Below are 19,375 nucleotides of genomic sequence, written 5' to 3'. Positions count from 1 at the left end.
CTGGTTCCTAGCTTTGCTCTATGTTCATTCATTCTTTACTTGCTTAATGGCATGGTAGAGTTGAAAATTAGAAGACCTCAGTTTGAATCCTGATCCTTACATTATCTTAGACAAATCACTTTATTTTTCTTGACTTAAGGTTCGTCATCTATAAAATGAGAGTTTTAAATTGAGAAGTACTTAAAATTCTATCATTTGTTAACTCTGTTCCCCATTCCCTTCTTCCCTCCCTAAAATCTTTTTCTTTTGGTTTGATTTAGAATTGCAGAGCCTGGATTTCACCAAGAATTCCTTTGCAAGACTACCAGTCTAACCACCTGTTTTTGTTCTTTTTGTAGCCAAGTATCTGTGAACAAGTGTCATGGTTCCCAGAATGCACCACTGAAATTCCTGATACCCAGGAGATGTGTGAGTGGATGACTGTGGGAAAGGTAAGATTGTACACAAAGAACACCCATCATTTTTGACACTACTCTTCTAAATTTTCTCCTGTATTTTATACAACAGCACAGTTTACAAGGGTTTATGAGAAGAATTATTTGACTATACTTGCAGGAACCTAGTGTCCTCAGGTTAGGTCTTAAGAATATTTGCCTGGGAAATCTGACATAGTTTTTCTTATATCATTTAATTTATTGGTTAGCACAGAATGTCTAGTTTCTCTGTTTAATGCTGCTTTTCTTACCTGCCATCTGTTGAAATTTATCAAACATTCATATATGTTTTAGACTGTGCTGAATATTCTTTCTTGCCTGGTAAATGAAAAGTTAATAGTTCTTACCTTTGTACAGCATGTGAGAGAATGAGGAGCTAACTAGGAAGGTTGTAGAATTTCTCCCTGAAGAATTTTAGGTGTAAAGTAACCAAGTACTTCCTTAGTATAATAACCCTGAGGGGATCTTTTAAACGTACTGGGAGTTGGACCTTTATAGTTTCTTGAGCTCTTTTATTGTCATATAAGGCTGGTTTCTCTGGATTATCTCTGGAAGGAACCTTAGAGATCCTCTAACCCTCTCATTTTTCACCAGTGAAAAAGCTAAGTTTCAGAGGATTTAAGAAACTTAAATACTTCTCTTCTGTTTGCCTTGAGTTTAACAAAATCTAGGCACATAGTAAATAATACCTAATAAATTCTTATTGACTGACAGGCTGATTTTGGTATCTTGGAAAATACCAAAGATGCCTGTCTTTACCTTTCAGAATTCATATTCAGTGTGGTAGCCCAAGTGACACCTCTTCTAAGAAGCTTTTCCTGATTTCTCCATCCATCTACCCCATCTTTCCCTTCTCAAAGTATCTTAGAATACTTGGTTTGCTCTCTTTCTTGATTTCTTCAGGCCTATCCTACATTATATTATATTTAGCTATATTCAGTTTTTTTTTAAAAACCATCTTTCTGCCTCCACACTCCTTGAACCAAAAGACACCCTTTTTTCTTTCCCCCTTACTCCTTGAACTGTAATTAATGAATATTTGTTGACTTGAATTGCTCAAGATCAAAATCAGGACTCAAATTCAGATCTTCTGACTTCTTAATCTGTGTTTTTTCTTGCTTTACTTTTTTAGGATATTATAAATTCCTGAAAAGCAAACAAGGTTCTTTATTATTTCCTCTATATCTGAAGAAGATAAAAACTTTTAAAATATACTCGATCAGACTTGCTCTTTTCCCTTATACAAATACAGTGTGTGCTCTGATTGTTTTTTTCCCCCAACAGTTAGGAGGCATTACATATAGAAAACATTCTTTTAACATTTAGTCTTTAAGAAAATGTTCTTAGAAATTTATTTTTTAAGTAAGAATATTCATGAGGAACTTACATTGAGATATGAAATCATTTTGGGATAACTGCACATCTTAAGATGTGTTAAATATTTAACTTATGTTATATATGAAGTAAAAATGTTGATTATCATTTGGGCTTATCTATCTTTTAAATATGTATCTTTTAAATATCTTGAAACTAAAAGTTATGCAGATAAGCTGACTGCTGCACATATTTTATTCTGATGTCAAATTATACATAAAGTATCCCTTTTTTTTAATCAAAGGAGGAATTGAAGCAAAGAAGAAGAGAAGTAACTTTGAAGTTAGGAAACACAAACATGCAAACCTACATAGATTGAGCACTACTTTTCCGCTTCTATTTTATTCACCTTCTTAGGTACTTTAGTACAGTATTAGAAGAGACTTAAGAACCTTTTAACAAAATCAAGCCACAGGAGATAAAAAGCAGTTATCCAAGTTCTAATTTGGCTACATATTAACCATTCTTGTTCTTGCAAGATACACCACAAGGTTTTTCATAATAAATGAATAGGATGAGGTTTAACCTAGCCCTCTAACTAACCCTGGGTCTTTCCCATTCTTTACCTTTCTTGAGCTCTAGGGAAAGGCAGTGTGAATGTATTTTTATTTGCTTTTTCCAATAACAAGTGTCCAATAACTATGTAGTACTTTAGCTGCTTGACAAATTGTTATCTATAGGTAGAAGTTAAGAGTTTTTCTCTTTCTCCTCAGGGAATGAAGTACCTAGTTACTACCAACTTTATATTAGTGACTTGAATCTTGACTCTCAACTCATTTGGAAGCATGTCAAAGGAACATAGGACTTTGTCAACTTCAGATCTCTAGGGGAATTGATTAACTTCTAGACCTGCCCAAAATTGTGTCTCAGAATGATGAATCTTGGTTGTGAAAACTTCCTGTTCTCTCTCTTTATTTCACATGGTTGCTACCACCCCACTTGCCTTCTCATTTGATCTTTACTGCCCCTCCACATCAGTCAACAAACCTTTACTAATACACATGATGCCTGTGTATTAATATAATATATTAAAAAATATGTAAATATATAAATATTATATATTATATATAATTGTATATACATATTATGAACATATAATACATAATATCCACAAAATATTTGGATGGGGAGACACATTAATTTTCTGAAGGATCAGGAAAGGACGTATGTAAACCTCAACCATAGTTAAGGGTTAATTGCACTTAATCTCCTAAAGACAGGATAACATTATCAAATATATAAAAGAAAGGTCTACAGAGAAAAGGAAGGCGTTATTGAATGTGTTTGTCCACATTCCAGAGTTCTGTCCAGCTTCTATAATTAAACTAAATTAAGATTCATCTTCTGTCTGAACCTCTTGTCAGACTCCTGTCTATTTCTCGGTGATCTGTACTCAGTCTTCTGTTCTTCCCCCCATCCCATGTACTTCTCATGTTACTAAGTCATAGTACCACCTTTAGCATCCCAAGATATAGCTTGTCCTTCAAAAGTGTATCTCTTACAAGGCTTAAAGGTTGAAACTATATACTGTAGTTATAATTCCTTCAATATAGTTTCTTTAACAAGTTAGTTCTCCTTATTCGATTATCCCCTGGTTCTAATTAAATGTGATAATTATTTTACTCTTTTCTTATGTTTTTGTATTAGAGGAAGATGATAATTGAAGATGAAACTGAGTTTTGTGGGGAAGAACTTCTACACAATGTCCTGAAGTGCAAGGTATAGTGTTTGGCACATAGTAGGTACTTAAATGCTTGTTGAATTGGAAGGTAAGGCCTTTCTACTGGAGATAGATTCAAGAACTTCAATTTAGCAAGCTGCTTCACTGAGCTTTTTACTTGATAGGCTGAAGAGAAATTATTCATATGTAGACATTCCTCAGACTTTTTCTTACATTAAATAGACTTTCTTCAGAGAAGAACTCTAAATTGGTATTAATGAACCCTTTCTATTTTTCTAAGGTATCCTTCAACCTGTTCTTTCTAGTAGTTCTCCTGTCCTATGTCAAGGGTGATCTAGTAGCTATCCTTAGAGGCAGAAGGAATGAGGTTTGAATAATTGGAAGAGGGAAAAGTTTGAAATAGAGAAAAATCTAGGGAAAAGTTTGAAATAGAGAAAAATCTCTTGGCATAGTCTAGCCTCTACATAAATTTTTTTTGGGGGAGTGAGAGAGTGGGTACTGGTGAACTGCCTTCCCTGGGATTTGACTGGCAAAAGGTTCAGCATATTAGGGCTGTTTATCTCTGGAATGGGACTCAGATGAAGGTGGAACTTTTCTCTTTTAAAAATTGCTAAAAAATCAATCTCATTTTTTTCCCTCTATATAATTAAAGTTTCTGGATTTGTGTAATTCTTAAGAGTATTAACTCTTTCTTTTTAAGAAGAAGAAACAGCCAAGTCTGATGTGTGGGAATTTGCAACAAGAAGAAGGTTCTGAAGAGTAAAGAGTCAGGATCCTTAGCTCTTTGAGGCTTTCTGTGGCTGAGACATTGGTGTGATGCTCTTTTTTATTTTTATTTTTCCTGCTTTTTTTATTGGCAGACTGTGTTTGATGACTTGGATGGAGAAGAGATGCGTCGAGCCCGGACCAGGTCCAATCCCTATGAAATGATCCGGGGAGTCTTCTTCTTAAACAGGTTTTGTGGGAACTTTTCTTGCTGTTATCTTTTCTTCTTTTTTTTTTACCTGACTCTTAGCTTCATTTGACTTGAAAAGTTACATTTTTCCTCTTTTGTTATGTTGCAGAGCAGCAATGAAAATGGCCAATATTGACTTTGTATTTGATCGTATGTTTACGAATCCTAAAGACTCTTCAGGGGTAAGATTGTCTTTATTTATGATTCTATGGCACCAATTGGCTCTAAACTGAAATTGGACACTTGTAAAAATCTGGTAGGATGTTGCAGTTGAACTCTGCTTTGGAGTTCTCTGTGGTTTTCAAAGCTAGATAAACTAAAAAGTGCCCAAGACAGCAGCAACATCCAGGCATACAAGTGTAGGCCTATGTCCTCCTAATTGTGTAGAATCTGTTACTTATTCTGAGCCTAGTAGCTATGGATCAAGAGGATTCCCAAGTTGAAGCTGTCTGGAAGGCCCCGGAAAGTGAGAGAGTTGATCTGTAGAATAGTATTTCCTTAGAATAAGTCATAAGGGAAAAAGGAAAACTCATGTCCTTTCTTGTTATGAATGGTGATGGAATTAGACATTCAGAGGGTGAGAAATCTAAAGTCATTCCATGTTATTTTTTGCCTGGATTTTTGTGTGAGGCAACTAATTTATTTTATTTTATTTTATTTATTATAGCTTTTTATTGACAGAACATATGCATGGGTAATTTTTCAGCATTGGCCCTTGCAATTACTTCTGTTCCAACTCTTCCATTCCCTCCCTCCATCCCCTCTCCTAGATGGCAAGCAGTCTTATACATGTTAATTATGTTATAGTATATCCTAGATATAATATATGTGTGAAGAACCGAACGGTTTTCTTGTTGCATAAGGTAAAAATAACCTGGGAAGAAAAACAAAAATGCAAGTAGTCCACACTCATTTCCCAGTGTTGAACCAGCACTGGTGATGAACAGGAACATTTCCATCATCCTTTTAAAGGAGCATTATCAACAGAAGCTAATCCAGGGCTTAACCCTGCCTCACCTGCAGGATGAAGCATTGCTTTTAGGAGCTATTGGCAATTGGCATGACATAAATATAAGGGAGAAGGAAAAAGAACGGCATATAGAAAATGATGGAGGGAATGGAAGTAAGAGGATAGAAGGAGAAAGGAAGATGCATGTTGTAATGAGAAAAGAGAGAACTGCTTTAGTGCTCATTATTATTTTAATGGAGAGGTTAAAATTAAAGTCTAGATTTTAAATATCTCTAGTTAACTATCTGACTGACCTTAAATAAGTCATTTAATCTCTCTGTGCCTCATTTTCTCCAGGAATAAATGTTAATGCTTTCTCCTGTGTTGTTCATGGAGTACTTGTGAAAATACAGTGAAAATAACATGGGAGAAAACTTTGAAAAGAAAAAAGGCCAAATTCTAGGAATGGTTATTTATATTATAATTTTAATTAGGGAGTTTGATCTAGCAGTTATAGAAAAGGCTTGAAAAGCTGTTCTGGAGATTTAGCATCTCCTGCCTGTGGCTGGAAAACCCATAGTATTAGTGGGAGAGGACCTTGCAGAGATTATGTGTGTGGTGCAGTGGTCCTAGAACCAAATGTTGCTAGTTTATTTATTGAAAAAACAATTTTTCCCTTCTTTCCCTTTAAATAATCCCTGCTGAACTTCTTTCCTGCGTTGTCATCTTCTCCCCTCTCTTCCCCTTTTCTCCCCTTCCCTCTTAAATCTCTTCCCCTCCCCTCACCTTTCCTCTGCTTTCTTCCTTCTCCTCTCTCCTTTCTTCTATCCTCCTTTTATAGAACTCCCTGTTGAAGGACCGGAGTCCAGAGCTTCTGTACTTTGCTGATGTGTGTGCAGGCCCTGGAGGCTTCTCTGAGTATGTGCTTTGGAGGAAAAAGTGGCACGCAAAGGGCTTTGGAATGACCTTGAAAGGGCCCAATGACTTCAAACTGGAGGATTTCTATGCAGCTTCCAGTGAACTCTTTGAACCCTACTATGGTATGCATTGTGGAAGGAGGAATTATCTTCTCGAATGAGAGAGAGTCCTGAAACCCATGTCAAAAGTGTAACACTATCCTTGTAGTTGTGTCAGTCTTGTGTTTGGCTATCTTTGCCATGGAGTTGAAACAATTAACTAATTAAGATAATAGTAATAATAACAATATTTATGTAATGCTTTAAGTTTTTCAAAGCACATTACAAATATTATCCCATTTGATTCCCACAACAACCCTGGGAGGTAGATGCTATTATTTATCCCAATTACAGATAAGGAAACTAAGGCAGTTAGAAGTTAAGTGACTTCCCCATGGTCACACAACTAAGGCAGTTAGAAGTTAAGTGACTTCCCTAGGGTCACACAACTATTACATATTTAAGATTAGAATAAAATTTAGCAGCTCCTTGTACTTACAGGTGCTTGTTTCTTTCTCTGTTTTGTTCCTCTACTTCAGTCCAGTTGTATATAGTTTAAACACTGTGGCAAACACTTGTCAGTTATTCATTCTCCCCTTTCAAAGGGAAGTCTTTTCTTATAATGATAGAAAGTAATGAAATCATATAATCCTTTGCTGAATGATGGCAACGTTATTAAGAAATATAGATCCTATTCCTTTCACCAACTCTGAGTGTGGAATGTATTTGGTGATGAATAGCCTACTTCCTGTACCCATCTATCCTAATTGTTCTGGGCTTGCCACCATATCTGTCCAACCCTCTTTGTGCCTAATGTTCAGTAAGAATAAGGGTAGAGAAACCTCATAAGCCAGCAAATAAATCTAGGGGGGAAAAAAAACATCAAGGGCGGCTACTTAGTGCAGTGAATACAGCATCAGCTCTTGGAGGACCTGAGTTCAAATCTTGCCTTAGACACTTAACACTTCCTAGCTATGTGACCCTGGGCAAGTCACTTAACCCCAATTGCCTTGCCAAAAAAAAGAAACAAACATCATTTTTTAGATTTCACTGATACCTTTATTTTTTGTCATTCTCATTTCCCTCAACTAATAAGTCTGTCTTTATAACAAGAACAACAATGAATTAAGCAAAACCAACATTGCTCCCCACAGTATATGCAAAATTCTATAGCACATATTTCCTGTCTCCTCCCTCCTTTGCTTTACAACAAAAGGAAGTAAAATAGCATAAATTTAGGGAAAAGAGATTTAAATTTAAATGTTACAGTTTTGAAAATGAGGTTAAGATCATAAAAGAAAGCACTCTGTTATCTTTAAGAAGTATCCTCTGTTTCATAGATAATGATAATTATATGAAGATTCCTCTCAGTGATGAAGTTTTTATTACATGAAGATCTGAACTTTAGTCTATCTTTGTGTTGAACTTTGTGATGAGGACAGTGCAGTTAAGGGCCTCATGTAAGAATTCTCTCCAAAGAATTAGAAGAAGCCTACTATTTCAGGACACTGGCCAAAAGAGCTGTGTTTACTAGTGCCTAGGAAAGCACTTGGTAGATGGACTAATCACATAATGTTTTCCTAGGTGAGGGTGGAATTGATGGAGATGGAGATATTACTCGACCAGAGAACATCACAGCTTTTCGAAATTTTGTTTTGGATAACACCGATCGCAAGGGTGTACACTTTCTGATGGCTGATGGGGTAAGTGATATCTTATTCTGTGAGAAGTTGACCTTTTGCCTATTAAGCTTCTCAAAGGTTGCATTCCCAATAAAGGGTTAAGATTGGATTATGTCACCTTCTGAGAAACTCTAGTTCAGGATGGGAATTGGTTTCTTAGTTGTAACTCAAATTTGGGTGGGGGTTAAGGGTGGGGGAGAGGGAGTAGGAAGGTAGTGTATTGTGCTGTGTGTATATGATTTTATGAAGGCCATAGTCTTCCCTTGGAGCAAATTGGTATACTAGACTTTCTTATATGGTTCTGAGACATGGCAAGTTAAGGAATAAATATAGCTAAAATGAACCAGCCAGAAACCATATAGGGAAAAGTCATAAATCATTTGTCAATCTCAGTTTTTCTGACAGCCCTTTTTGGATATATGCTGTCCAGATTTAGCTGGTCCCAGAATTGTTTGACAGGTTGACAAGCTGAGATCCCCTTAACACCCCCTCTCCAGCACTACTGCTTTATTGTTGGGGGAGAAAAACATTAATGGCATGGAAGGTAATCTGAGGAATCTACAACTCTTTGGACTATGGTGAATTGTTCAGGGTAACTTTTTAAGGAAGAAAAAGAAATCTGTTCTAATTTTCTTAGGAGAAAAGATTCCATCATTGCTAATTCAGCCATTCAAAGAATCTTTGCTTGGGGTGAATCACCATTTATACTGGGCCAGGACCAAAGAATTTTGGCTCAGTTTCTTTATAGGAGGAAAGGGTAAGTGGAAGAGGGGGAAGCCTTTAAAGGGCCAGTTTTAAATAAATGGCAGCAGATACTCTATACATCTCTTGCACAATGTTAAGGCATAATTAGGAGCCTTAGAAGAGTGAGGACAGCATGTCAGGGATAACCTAATTTGAAAGATGCAGCCTACCTGTGACTGGCAGATATGACCAATCTGAAGAAGAATGAACAGCTTGAAAACTAGCTTTGGACTGACTGGATGTAGGATTGATAATACCCATGGTGGTAGGATCCACAAATGGAAGGCCTGTCTTTCTGTGAATATAATATAAAAAGTTTGCTGGGTATTCATCAGTCTTTTTAGTCATACTTTCATCCACATCTTCTAATTGAGAAGGTCCCACTTCTTTTTTGGTTCTGTCTTTCCTTGCTGTTAGCCTAGATGACCTAAGCCAGTCTTGCCGGGAACAACCCTCTCTTCTCTTTCATGAGGCTAGATCTGTGCTCCCTTCATGGAGACTCTTTGAGATACCAAGGACATTTAGTAACCAAGGACTCAGATCAGCAAGTGAGCCAGTTAAAGTAGGAAATGGATCCCTGTGAAAGGCACTGTGGCATTGAGAAGCTATTGTTTATTAGTATATTAGCACTTTCTTTTTCAAAACTGTACTTAGAACTCTTTTGAGTCACTTTCATTGAGATTGTTGAGTGATCCTGAGTGGAGGAGCAAGGACATTTGTTCCCTGGGTCTTAGGTGAGATGGTGCTAGAGAACCTAGAGTAGTGTACCTCGTTTTGCCATGGTTGCTTCACTTCTGACTAGGTCAGCAATGTACTCCTGTTCTTCCTGATCTCCCTCCTTGGATGCTAGTTTCCTAGCTGCTGACTGATAAAGGATGCTCTTTGAATCATCTGAATTGAAAAGAACATTGCATTAGAAATTGGTGACCTCCTAGATTAGAGTCTAGTTTGGGCAAAGTTGCTTATTCTTGGGCGTCTCAATTTCCTTTTTGCAGAAGGGTTAAGAATTTCTGTGAAGGAGGCAAGGTACATATTTTGTGTCCATGAAACTAAGCAATTGTGATATAAGGATTTTGGAGAAACACAAAGTGCCGTAGTCTAAATTTTCATTGTCCATTCACGGTACCTAATTTTATATTTTCCTTTCAGGGCTTCTCTGTAGAGAAGCAAGAAAATCTGCAGGAAATCCTCAGTAAGCAGCTGTTGCTATGCCAGTTTCTTACAGGGCTGTCTGTTATCCGTACAGGTAACACATTCTACTTCAGTTGTTTCATCACCTTAGATCTCTTCAGAGTTACTCTCATGTTGGGACTGAATGAGGAGTTGTTGGTGTAAGGGTGTGGGGGTGGAAGGAGCACTTTATATCAGTCAAAAGTACAAACTTTTGTTTGTACAAAATAAAGTATAAAATAATTGTTTATTCAGATGATGATAAGTAGTTGAATTCAGGGAAGAAAGGGACCTTCAGAAATCCCCTTCATAAACTCATGCCCTGATCCATCCATATCCTCTTAAGCAGGAGGGCTTAGTTTTCTCTGGTTGCATCCCTGCCCTCCATTTACAATGACTCCCTATGACATCCTTTCTCTCTCTTGCTTCTTTTCTTGAGAACTCACTGATTATAACTGGTTCTGTCTCTCTAATCTAGGAGGCCATTTTGTCTGCAAAACCTTTGATTTGTTCACGCCATTCAGTGTGGGACTCATATATCTGCTGTACACCTGCTTTGAACGTGTGTCTCTTTTTAAACCTGTCACCAGCCGACCTGCCAACTCAGAGAGGTGAGATCCCCCTCTCGCTTACATAGGCCAGTCTCTCTAATAATATTGCCCAAAGAGCACCTCTAGGTGCTTTTCCCTAACATGACAGTGAAAGATGGTGAGGTGTTTTCCAATGAGACATTAAGATCTTTACAACACCATTGCCTAAACTAATTTAGCTGTGGAATAGCTTTGGGCCATGATTGGCTGTTTTCAAGTATTTGCAGGTCTGTCATGTAGAAGAGGCATTAGGCTGAATCTTCTTGGTCCCAGATGACAGAATTAGGAACAGTTGATAAAAGTTAAAACAGAGAAAGATAAATGCTTTATATAAGGAAAAATTTCCAAAGTGAGTGATGCAAAAATGAAATGGCCTGTCCCACAGTAGTGGTACCTCCCATACTGGATGTTTGTCCAGTTCTGAGATGTCTGTTTTATGCAGCATAGTTCAACAGAAATCTTGGTTCCAAGATTTATCAGTCATATGACCATAGGCAAGTACCTTAAGTTTTGAATCTCAGATTCTTTATCTATAAAATGGGCATAATAATATTTATACTACTTTGCAAATTTTTTGTGAGAAAAGTTTTTTTCTTATAGTACTAAAAATTAGAACTAATGTGCATTTCTCGAGGAACTACATCTTATTCTTTTTGTGTGTGTGTGAGTATGTGAGGCAGTTAGGGTTAAGTGACATGGCTAGGGTCACACAACTAGAAAGTGTTAAGTGTCTGAAGCTGGATTTGAACTCAGGGTCTCTTGGCTCCAGGGCTGGTGCTCTATCCACTGTGATATCTAGCTCCCCCTACTGTGTTTTATTCTTAACATTTCCTCTCGGGGCAGCTAGGTGGCGCAGTGGGTAGAGCACCAGCTTTGAATTCAGGAGGACCTGAGTTCAAATGTGGTCTCAGACACTTAACACTTCCTAGCTGTGTAATCCTGGGCAAATCACTTAACCCCAGCCTGGGGGGGGGGGGGATTTCCTCAAAGTTTTATATGTTATAGATACTTAAAAAGTATTTACTTGATGGAGGAAAAAGATTGCCAAAGTATGAGTCTTCTGAACTATTGGGAATAAAGACTTGACATTGGGATGGTCTTGGGAAAAGATCAGTGGCTCAGGAAAGAAGCTATACTGTCTGTGGTAGAAAAGTTCTTGCTCACTGTGAGGAATGAATGTCTCCTGGCAGGTATGTGGTGTGTAAGAGCTTGAAATCTGGGATTGATGACGTGCGGGAATACCTCTTCAAGGTAAACAACAGGCTCAATCAGCTTCAGAAGAGTGAATTGGATGTCAACCTTGTTGTCCCCCTGGATGTGATCAAAGGAGACCCTGAATTTACTGACTACATGATCCGATCCAATGAGAGGTGAGGAGACAACCAGGAGCTGAGATGTTCAGAGCGTTCTGATTGTGAATCCTTCCCTCTGTCGTTTGGTTTCTGTACATCCCCATGCTGCCTAAATTCTTGTTTCAGCCCTTCATCCTGCCCCCAGTGCTGTTCCTTCTGCCATTCTTGTCATCATTGTGGTTAATATCCCAACTTAGGAAATCTCTATGTGGAAGCATATATGGTGTACAGGAAAGTAGAACTATGACAAAGGTTTCATTTTCTCTTTCAAATCCCAAGAGACAGAATTTCCTTTTCATTGTTTTTGAGTATGAGTGGCCATTGCATTGTTTCAGCTGAAATTTATCTTGTCTGGATCATTGAACTGCTTTAGTTCTGTCTTAGCCTGCTTTGGAAGGTCTTAGCATCAGAGTTTTTCCCAGTTGACCATTTTTAAAAAATTCTTTTTAACTGGTATGAGTCTTCTACTCTACATAGTCTCCTAAGCAGGAATACTACAGAACAAATTTAATTGATTTATCTGCTAACTTGAAACAACATATTGCAGGATTCTGGTTTTTGATCTACTCTGCTCACTTCCATTTTATGGGAGAGTTCATCCCATTCACATTAACAATTATGGTTACTACCTGTGTATTTCCCTCCATTCTATTCTTCCTCTTGCATGTCTTCTATTTTTCACCTTTTCTCTCCTCACCAATGTCTTGCTTCTGTTTACCATCTCCCCTGATCTCTTCTCCTTTCTGTCAGTATCCCTTGTCCCCTACCCCTTGCCTTTTACTTAATCTCCTCTCCTCTTATTTCCTTTCCAGGTAAGATAGATTTCTAAATTCAACTGATTGTGTATATTAATCCCGCTTTGAGCCAATATTGATGAGAGTAAGGTTCATGCGATGATCATTGCCCGCCCTCCCATCTTCCCCTCCACTGTAATAGATCTTTAGTACCTTTTTGTGTAAATAGGTTATACCAGTCTACATCTTCCTTCTTTCTGTACTCAGGTACTTCTCTTTCTCATCCCTTAATTTTTTTATGTTATTTCCTTATATTCACCTTATATGCATACCGTCTATCTATGTATATATTCCTTCTAGCTGTACTATTAGTGATAACATTTTAAAGAATTACAAGTATCATCTTCCCATATATGAATGTAAAAAAGTTTAACTTAATTGAATCTTTTGTTTAATTTTACCCATTTAATCTGTTTTTTTCTTGGGTTTTGATGTTGGAGGTCAAATTTTTGGTTTCGTTCTGATCTTCTCTTTATGAAAATTTGAAATCCTTCTATTTCCTTGAATGACCATTTTTTCCCTTGGTGTATTATGCTTAATTTTGCCAGGTAAGCGATTCTTGGTTGTGGTCCCATTTCCTTTGCCTTCTGGAATGTCATATTCTATGACCTCTGATCCTTTAATGTTGCCCTTGCCAAGTCCTGTATGCATAATCTTGATTGTGACTCCCTGATATTTGAATTGTTTCTTTCTGGTTACTTGTAGTTTTATTTCTTTATCTGATAGTTCTGTAATTTGGCTATAATGCTCCTTGGAGTTTTTATTTTATGATCTCTTTTCTGAAGTGATGAGTGGATTCTTTCAATGCCTATTTTGCCCTCTGGTTCCAGGACATCAGGACAGTTTTCCTTGATAATTTCTTGAAAGATGCTGTCCAAGTCCTCCTTTTGATTATGGCTTTCAGGTAATCCAGTGATTCTGATATTGTCTCTCCTGGATCTACCAGGTCAGTTGTTTTTCCCATGAGATATTTTACATTTTCTTCGATTTTTTTTTTTTTTTTTTTCATTCTTTGGAATTTATTTGATTATTTCTTGATATCTTATAGAGTCATTAGCTTCCACTTGTCCAATTCTAACTTTTATTTAAGGTGTTGTAATCTGATAACTTGAGAGGTACCATAGTATAATAACTAGAGAACTGACCCTGGGTATCAGGAAGAGGAAAACTTGTGTTCAGAGTCCTGTCTAACACTTTCTGTATGTATTCTCAGCTATTCAAGGCAGCTTTTTAAGACAAGGGTTCTTAACCTGGCCATTGAGTTGAGTTTCATCTGAAGCTTCACTTGTCTAAAGTCCGTGAGCTAAAATTTTTTTGATAATTGTATTTCAGCATAATTCATTTCCTTTGCAATATTTTGTATTTTAAACTTAGCATGAAATGTGCCAAAAGTTTTTGAAAGGCTTTTGCTAAAAGTTAGACTCTTAGGTGACCTAGAGAAGTTTAAAATAATTAGGGAATGTTTGGAAACACTCATACTCAGGGGTTGAGAGGGGAAAATCCCTTTCCCTAATCCACTGTTAAGTCTTCCACTTGTTCCATCCAATAAAAAAGAATCTCTTTTATTTGTATGCTTCTTTTGGCTTTTTTCAAAGTACTTTCATATGAATTATTTCATTGATACCATGGGAGGTTAGATAGGACAGAGGTTAGCTCCCCTCATGACATGAGGAATAAAGCCCCGAGAAGTTGAATAATTTTGTTGAGGTAATTTAGCTACTTAGTTGGCAAGCCTAAAATAAAATGTTTTTTCCTGTCTAACTTGGTACATTTTTCTCTTGGCTATACCACCTCCCATCTAGAATGCACATGAGATAGTTATGCTATAAATGGCCTAGCATTTTCCTTTATTTTAATAGTACTTTATTTTTCCAAATACATACAAAGACAGTTTCCAACATTCACCATGGCAAAACTTGTGTTCTAAACTTTTCTCCCTCTCTCCCCAAGGCAACAAGCAGTATGATACAGGTTAAATATGTGTAGTTCTTCTAAACATTTTCCATATCTGTCATGCTGCACACGTGCGCGCGCACACACACACACATATCAAAAGGGGAAAAAGGAAATGGAAAAAAACACATACAACCCCCCCCCAAAAAAAAAAAAAAAAAGATGAAAATACTATGTTTTGATCCACATTCAGTCTCCATAGTTCTCTCTCTGGATATGGATGGCACTTCCACTACAAGTGTAATGAATTATGGCCTACTAATCTTTAGTCACATTGTAATAATTGGCATTTAAGCCCAATCAAAATCAAATGATATGGTAAGATGATTGATGGTAAAGATCCTTTTGTCTCTATTTGATTCCAGTTCCTTAAGCCACTGATTTATTAGCTTTGTTTTTATAAATTCTCCTAAAACCAAGTTGTTTTCTCTTTCAGCCACTGCAGCTCACAGATCAAAGCCCTGGCCAAAATTTATGCCTTTGTCCAAGACTCGTGAGTATTTTTCTCCTGGATGGGAGGGCATTATCTACACCAGGGGCAGCAGATTAGCAAGATTTCTGGGACTGTATCACCCCGAACATCTTTTAATTCAAGTCAACATCTGTTAAGCACTTTGTTGAGTTTGTACAACACTATGCTAATATGAGAGAAATCAAAGAAATATATGACGTGGTTCCTACCCTCAAAGAGTGAAATTACAATCTATTTAAGGAATAAAGTTAACACATGAGAAATACCACGAGGACAATTATAAGGCAGTGTGCTAACAAGTGCAGCACAGTTTTCATTTGTTTTTTCAGTGCACATCAATTGCTGTGAGGTTCATAACCCTATGTTAGGTACTGAGGGAGATACAAAGTAAATAAGATATGAAACCTTGCCTCAGTGATGTGATAGAAATTAAATATGTGAATGCCAAAGGAGCATAGGGAATGAAAAGTGATCAGTGAAGTAAAATTAGTCAAACATTTCCTGGAGGAGGTGAGTTTTGATCCACTTTCATAGCCTTTTTTATTTAGAGAAGCCTGATGATTCCAGTTTGGTTAGAATAGAGAGAACTTAATATGCTGATGGGGACAGGGAAAGGTGGTTTTTGGTAAACTCTTAGCCGAACAGGAAGGTAAGCAATTCCGTAGCTTCCTTCCTCTTTTCAGCCTCGGCACAGGTCTCCAATTTTAACCTCCAGTTTTGTGAGAACCCCAAAGAAGTGTCATGAATATCCTAGGCTAATGGTGGAAGAGTATGTAGTGCATGCCTGGGCCTGTTATATACATTAGTATAAAGCTTCTGAGCATCACTGGTATGCTAATCAGTTGTTGGCTTTTCCTACAGGACTCTTAGTGAACCACGCCAGGCAGAAATCCGGAAAGGTTGCCTTCAACTTTGGGGGGTGAGTATATCTATCCAGGTCAGAGCCCAGCAGGCTGCTTCATGGACTGCCCTAAAGGAGGGTATTAAGTATTTTTAGCCTTAATGCTTCCCTGAGTGCTTCCCCATCCTTCAAGGAACCAGACTGATGGCTGAAAGGAACTGGTTTGCCCTTAGTGAGCCTTATCATCCATTTACTTGAGCACTCTATTTTGAATTTCCTCTTTCAGTTCCCTCCCTCACTTCATTGTTTCCTTGTGGCCAGATCTGGAAGTTGAGAAGTAGTATGGGCAGGTGAGGCAAAGTTTGCTATTGATTTTTCTGTGTAGCCACATTGGTCTCAATGATTACCAGAGCAAACAAGGTGATATCGAGGGTATACTAACCCCAAGGAGCAATATATCTAGATTCCTGTTCAATTTCTTCACCCTGGTTCCAAATGGTATTCTCCTTAGCTTCTCCCTGCCATTCTGGTCACACAGATATACACAGGAGGAGATAGGACAGCCAGTGAGTCTCCAAACACTAAAATTATGTATCTTTCTTTAGATTCCAGATCAAGCCAGAGTTGCTCTCTCTTCTTCAGATCCAAAGTCTAAATTTTTTGAATTAATAAAGGTGAGTGGGGTGGCTAGTATCTAGGAGAAGGTTGGAGATTAGAAGTGGGAGAAATCCTGGAGACAGTCTAGCATGACTACTGTCCCTCATCCCCATCCTATTCCCAGGGGCTTGATTGTGTCACTCCCTTCTGTAAAAGCCTTAGCACTGGCACCTCCCCCACATCCCCAGAGAAGCTGTCACAAAGGCTGATGGCTCTCATCTCAAGATGCAACCATGTTAATTATCTCCATTCTCCTGAGCACAGTGATCATTACTGCTTCCAGCTTACTTGATTCCTGTGGGATTCATCATTACAGGCTCCTTCAAACATCTCTGTGAAAAGTGGATTCTGTTTTGTAGGTAGAGAACTGAGGCAAAGGAACAGAGACAATTCCCTATCCCTCAAGTGCTTGCAAAAATTAAAATTTAGGTTCAGGCTTACTGACCTAGCTCTGGTTTTTACCAGACCACTCTCCCAGCAGTTCTCAGGCTTTTAGTCTCATTCTTATTCAACTGGTAGTTCTTTGTTCCTTACCCTTCCCAATCCAGTGTTTTCTCTGAGTTTTGTTTGATTTGCTGAGTGTAGTAGCCCTTGTTCTATGGGAATGTGTGACAAGAAGAACTCATTATAACCCTAAAAGACTCTATATATGAACTGAGAGGAAAGGAGAGAGGCCTTCACTCCTCTGAAGAAACAAACAACTAAAAAAATCCTCCTCTTTGGTTTTATTGAGGGGGTAGCTTTTATATTCTAGTGACATTTCCTTATAGCTGCTGGTGAATCGATCTGCATGCACTTGGGGACTCTGTGTTCTTTTCTTTCTCAGACTCTTATAATAGGCCCTAAAGGAATACTCCAGACACTGAATTATATCCCTTTCAGTGTGTGCTTTGGGCAGGGAGGAGGTGCAGGGCTAATAGTATTCAGACCTTTTGACTGGGGTATCCTATTTTAACTGTTTTTTCTCTCAATCCTATTTTAGGGCACCGATATTGATATCTTTAGCTATAAGTCTACTCCACTCAACAACAAAACCCTGGACAAGATTCGCTGTGTTCTGGACTACCGCTGCATGGTGTCAGGGAGTGAGCCGAAGTTTCTCATTGGCTTAGGGGTAAGTGGGTGGGTATAGTTTCCTAGGTTGGATTTCTCCCAACCTGGCTTGGTTCCTTTGCACCCAGTTTAGGGTATCACACAGCCTCTAAAGGTTATTATTTTGCTCCCTGATAGTGTTTAATGTTTGTTCTCTGTAGGAGCACACACTGTACTTACATGAAATGGGAGATACCATGATCAGGAAGGTAGTTTTCCCAGAACAGGGCCTAATTAGCATTACATTTTGACTTTACTGATACATTGGACTTCTCCATGTGTCTTTACCATAATGCATTTTAAAAGAGGGAGAAGAAACAAATGTTCCTTTAGAATATTAATGTCTTCAAGAGTCATAGAGTTAAGACAAAGGAAGGGGCTGGGGCTCATTTTGTGTAATGTAAGAAGAGGAGAAAAAATTGGAACATACTAGAGAAGAAGGGGAAGGAACTTAATATTTCATATAATAGGAGTATATTTCACAATATGGAGAGTGGGCATTACATGAATATCACTTTGATCTGAACCAAAAAAGGTTGCTAATACTCAAAAAACACATACATACACAAAGAGTTTAATTTAGAAGGATATTAAGCTCAGAAGGAAACTAGGTAGAGAGAGACAGAGAAATGAAGAGAAGAAAAGAGAATGATGTTTAAGAGGGAATTTAGGATTGATGAAGGAGTAGTCATAAGAAAAATAAATAGTAATGTCAGAGCAAGAAGGAAAGATTAAAAGGAGCATAAAGTTAAAAACTTGTGATCATGAGCAAGAGAAAGGGGTAGCAGAGCAGAAACATAAATGCTTCAGTTATTATAGATTATAATTTAATAAATCATTAAAAAGAACACACTTTTTATTGAACCATTTTTGCAGAAAGGGTTGGAGGAGGGTAGGGAAAAAAGGAGAAAGTCCAAGAGGATAGGATGGAAAGAAATTTTTAAATGACAGTCATGTATGTGAAGATGATTAAGTTGAACTTAACCATACTGTGAGGATAGCTAAATAAATTAGAAAACAGAATTTAGTAGAAATATACTGGAAGCAGATTTCCATGAGGTTAAAATAAATGGGTGGAGCAAAATCTGTTATGTCTCAAGTGAATAAAAAAAAAGCAAAGGTAGCATTCTTGATCTCAGACAAGGCAACACTCAAAATGTACCGAATTAAAAGAGATAAAACACAGAAGCTCTATTTGGCTTTTGTAGGAGCACACTAGTTAACAAGTATCCATATTTAACCTATCTACACTGAGTAATATAGCATCTAAATGCTTAAAAGGAAAAGTTAATCACAATGCAGGTAGTAATATTACTACCCTATTACACATAGGAGACTACCTTAGTGTGGTTTTTTTAAGACCTAGAGAAAAATGGCAAAATGAGAAGCAAGAAGGAAGTTAAAGATCTGAATGGAATTTAAGAAAAGTTTTAAGATAGTTTTTTTTTTTTAATTATTCAAAGGAAACAGAAAAGAGTATGTGTTTCTCAGCTATGTGCAGTACTTTGTAAAAACTGACCTTGTAATTAGGCATAAAAACCTCACAAATACAGAAAAACAGGTTATATACGTATTTTTGCTGATCATAGTGCAACAAAAATTATGTTCCAAAAAAAAGACCTTTGAAGAAAAGATTAAAAATTAATGGAAGACCAAATTATTTAATCCTTATGCATTGG

At 37.4% G+C, this 19,375-nt stretch overlaps 1 protein-coding gene across 6 annotated transcripts in view; it reads left to right on the top strand.

Annotated features, from left to right (window-relative positions):
- CMTR1 (cap methyltransferase 1) overlaps positions 1–19,375 on the top strand; it is a 59,604-nt gene that overhangs the window by 25,713 nt on the left and 14,516 nt on the right. For all 6 annotated transcript variants that reach the window (XM_074311043.1, XM_074311041.1, XM_074311039.1 and 3 more), the window contains 13 exons: positions 339–431; positions 3,456–3,527; positions 4,350–4,444; positions 4,554–4,626; positions 6,235–6,433; positions 7,934–8,052; positions 9,925–10,021; positions 10,424–10,556; positions 11,726–11,905; positions 15,071–15,127; positions 15,968–16,025; positions 16,553–16,621; positions 17,587–17,718. In XM_074311043.1, the coding sequence (XP_074167144.1) occupies positions 339–431; positions 3,456–3,527; positions 4,350–4,444; positions 4,554–4,626; positions 6,235–6,433; positions 7,934–8,052; positions 9,925–10,021; positions 10,424–10,556; positions 11,726–11,905; positions 15,071–15,127; positions 15,968–16,025; positions 16,553–16,621; positions 17,587–17,718 (1,377 nt within the window). The remainder of the gene's footprint in view (positions 1–338; positions 432–3,455; positions 3,528–4,349; positions 4,445–4,553; positions 4,627–6,234; positions 6,434–7,933; positions 8,053–9,924; positions 10,022–10,423; positions 10,557–11,725; positions 11,906–15,070; positions 15,128–15,967; positions 16,026–16,552; positions 16,622–17,586; positions 17,719–19,375) is intronic.

The sequence above is a fragment of the Sminthopsis crassicaudata genome, chromosome 4 (assembly GCF_048593235.1).
Source record: "Sminthopsis crassicaudata isolate SCR6 chromosome 4, ASM4859323v1, whole genome shotgun sequence".
NCBI lineage: Eukaryota > Metazoa > Chordata > Mammalia > Dasyuromorphia > Dasyuridae > Sminthopsis > Sminthopsis crassicaudata.
This window is presented reverse-complemented; position numbering and strand designations above follow the sequence as displayed.